The sequence below is a fragment of the Amphimedon queenslandica genome, unplaced genomic scaffold (assembly GCF_000090795.2).
Source record: "Amphimedon queenslandica unplaced genomic scaffold, v1.1 AMPQUscaffold_10921, whole genome shotgun sequence".
Classification (NCBI taxonomy): Eukaryota; Metazoa; Porifera; class Demospongiae; order Haplosclerida; family Niphatidae; genus Amphimedon; species Amphimedon queenslandica.
This window is the reverse complement of record NW_003548832.1, coordinates 1-2,878: the sequence shown is the minus strand read 5'-3', so window position 1 is coordinate 2,878 and position 2,878 is coordinate 1. Positions and strand designations below refer to the sequence as shown.

General features: G+C 31.5%; 1 protein-coding gene and 1 long non-coding RNA gene across 2 annotated transcripts in view; one reads left to right on the top strand and one right to left on the bottom strand.

The window, feature by feature from the left end:
• Positions 1-2,106, bottom strand: part of LOC109589765 (IQ domain-containing protein G-like) — a 3,134-nt gene extending 1,028 nt beyond the window's left edge. Inside the window, exons 1-5 of the mRNA XM_020005785.1 lie at positions 2,087-2,106; positions 1,708-1,789; positions 1,042-1,092; positions 682-822; positions 43-125 (exon numbers count right to left, since the gene is read on the bottom strand). Of these exons, the coding sequence (XP_019861344.1) occupies positions 43-125; positions 682-822; positions 1,042-1,092; positions 1,708-1,789; positions 2,087-2,106 (377 nt within the window). The remainder of the gene's footprint in view (positions 1-42; positions 126-681; positions 823-1,041; positions 1,093-1,707; positions 1,790-2,086) is intronic.
• Positions 2,107-2,248: 142 nt separating this feature from the next.
• On the top strand, positions 2,249-2,871 carry LOC109589766 (uncharacterized). The gene is made up of 3 exons (XR_002188915.1): positions 2,249-2,384; positions 2,725-2,778; positions 2,839-2,871. It is a non-coding gene; the product is annotated as an uncharacterized LOC109589766 (long non-coding RNA).
• Positions 2,872-2,878: the final 7 nt, after the last annotated feature.

Sequence of the window (2,878 nt, the reverse complement as noted above, 5' to 3'; positions counted from 1 at the left end):
GATAGTTCGTCCAGTTTCTGTAGTCCTGCTGCTTTGGCTGACTTAGTCTCTTGTACTTTAGTGGTCTTCATTTCCAAGTCTTCTTCATACTTTGACATCCAGTACTCAACCTTACCATCAAGATCCTAAACAATAACAACAATAATAATAACAACAACTACTACTACTACAACAATAATAATAATAATAATAATAATAATAATAATAATAATAATAATAATAATAATAATGATGATATTTACAATGTATGTATGCACATGTACATGCATACAAATAATATTCATTTTTAAAAATATAATTATAAATATAAATAATGTGGAGATTAGAGTTCATTAATCAATGGATTCTATTTTTACAATAATCTAGACATGTATTGGTACATACCGTACGCGTCTTAATTTTCGAGGTGCATTAAATTTCGTTATTTTTGTGCTCACCTTAAATCCACAAAATTTAAACCACCTCTAATGCCATTCTATTGTATGTAGACTATGGCCAGAATACGAAAATTAGCTCCCACAAATATTAACTTTTGAGCAAATTTCATTTGAAAACACGAAATTTTGAACCCTCAAAAATTTGAACGCATACGGTAGTAGACAAATGCAAAATCCATTCAAAATTACAAGAGAAGTCACATGTACATGTATTATTTATTGTTATTATTATCATTAATTTTACTTCAATGTGTTTCTTGAGGTAGTTTTCAATCTCAGCATGTGCTCTCTTCTCTTCTGCTAGTTCTTGTTTCAGTCTCTCCCTCTCGTTATAAAGGTCAGACTCTTTATTCTGCTGCTGTCTCTGACTGCACTGAACTTTGACCTTTTGAAAAACAATAATAAGGAACTCATTAATATGCGTGCATGTGTGGGTGCATGCATGCAACTGGATTGATAAGAAAGGAAAATATATGTAATGATTCTTTCTGAAATTTTAGATAATAATTTTGCTTGGAAAGAAAATATATTGTATGTATATGTACATGTATATACTTACGTCTGATTGTTTTTTAATGTATTTATTAAGTAGTCCGGTACGAGCTTTAAGTTCTTGTAACTGATCCTTGCAGTGAGCAACATCTTCATCTAATTTCTACCAAAAATAAGATGACATTTAATTTATTAGAGGAATCAATCTACATGTAGTTATAGAGGTTTAAAACATACATGTATGTACATGTAGCATCAAAAATGTAATAAAATTTGGGAGTAATTTTGGAGCCATTTTTTGGAAAAGCCATGGGCTATAATAGCCTTGGGTATTTTTCAAAATTTTGGGATTTTATTAAATTGGCCGTAACTTGAATAATTGAAGTCAGAATCGGCTCAAACTTTCTACACAGCTTAAGGACATCAATATGTATCAGAAAATGTAATGAAAATTTGAGGTGTTTTTGGAGCCATTTTTGGAAGAAACCATGGGCTATAACCTTGGGTATTTTTCAAAATTTTCGGATTCTATTAAATTGGCCGTAACTTGAAAAATTGAAGTTGGAATCACCTCAAACTTTCTACACAGCATAAATACATCAATATGTATAAGAAAATGTAATAAAAATTGAGGGTGATTTCGGAGCCATTTCTCAGGAAAAACCATGGGCTATATAGCCTTGGGTATTTTCCAGAATTTTACATACATGTACATTGTACATACAGTACTTTGTAATTAGGTGCATGTCATTATGATAATAAAGGGTAGTATTCATACTGTGATTTGTTCTTCTTTTTCTCTTTTCACTTCAACCAATTGTTTCCTTAAGTCCTTCACCAGTTGCCTGCAATCATGCTCACTACATGAAGAAATTAATAAAAATAAATCAACAGCACTTGGTACATGTACATGTACATAATTTTAATATTTCACCAAGTGTCATTGGGTATACTCATAATGTAGAATATTGTAATTATTGGTAACTTGAGCATAGAATCACTATCACTAAATTAAGGACCCTCTAAAATAAGGAGACTTTAATTATTATTGGGTCCTAAGATGTCCAGTTATACATGTATATGTACATGTACATACAATAATAATACATGTACATGTCAATATACATGTACAGTTAGGTGCTAATGATACTGATTACCTTTTGACAGTGTCCTTCATGTTAGATTTATTATTAATATATTCATTGACACTGGACACTAGTGATGCTATGGTCCCTTTACTGGCCACCTCCTCCAGTAAGTTCACTATTATTGACTGTAGATAGGACTGCATGGTCTCTTCCACAGGATCACCATCAGGGCAATTATTGTTATTTTAACCATCAATATGGTGGCATTGGAACAGACAGATCATGATGGACTTTTCATATACAGGGAAGAGAGAAAGTTGATGATGAAAATGATGGAGTTACTAATGACAGCAAAATAACAGATGAGGTAGTTTAAATGTACCTGTACATGTATACTAGTACATGAATTTTAGTCAAATTGTGAAATACATGTATGATATGTCCTGTACGTACCCGTACCTGTAGGGGCACCATCAAAGTTTTTGTCCTGGACCCCACATAGCCTATTGGCAGCCCTCCCTGTAACAATAAACTATGGACTATAGTACACGTTTTTTTTCAAAAAATGGCTCTGAACTGAATCATTACCAATTTTAGTTGCATTTAAATAGTTGAAACCCATTCTCACTAAAATTTTTGAGTCATGTCCATTTAAACAAATGAACCAATTAATATTATTACATCTCATTGTTTTTATTGTATTTTAGGAGTTTAACGAGAGCTTTGCTGATAAACATTGAATTATGAAATGAACATCAAAAGTAAATATACATATGTACATGTACATGTAATCCTTTATCTCCATGTCTCTCACTATTTAGAGTGTTGATAGAAAATATGTGTTTCATTTACCATTTTCTG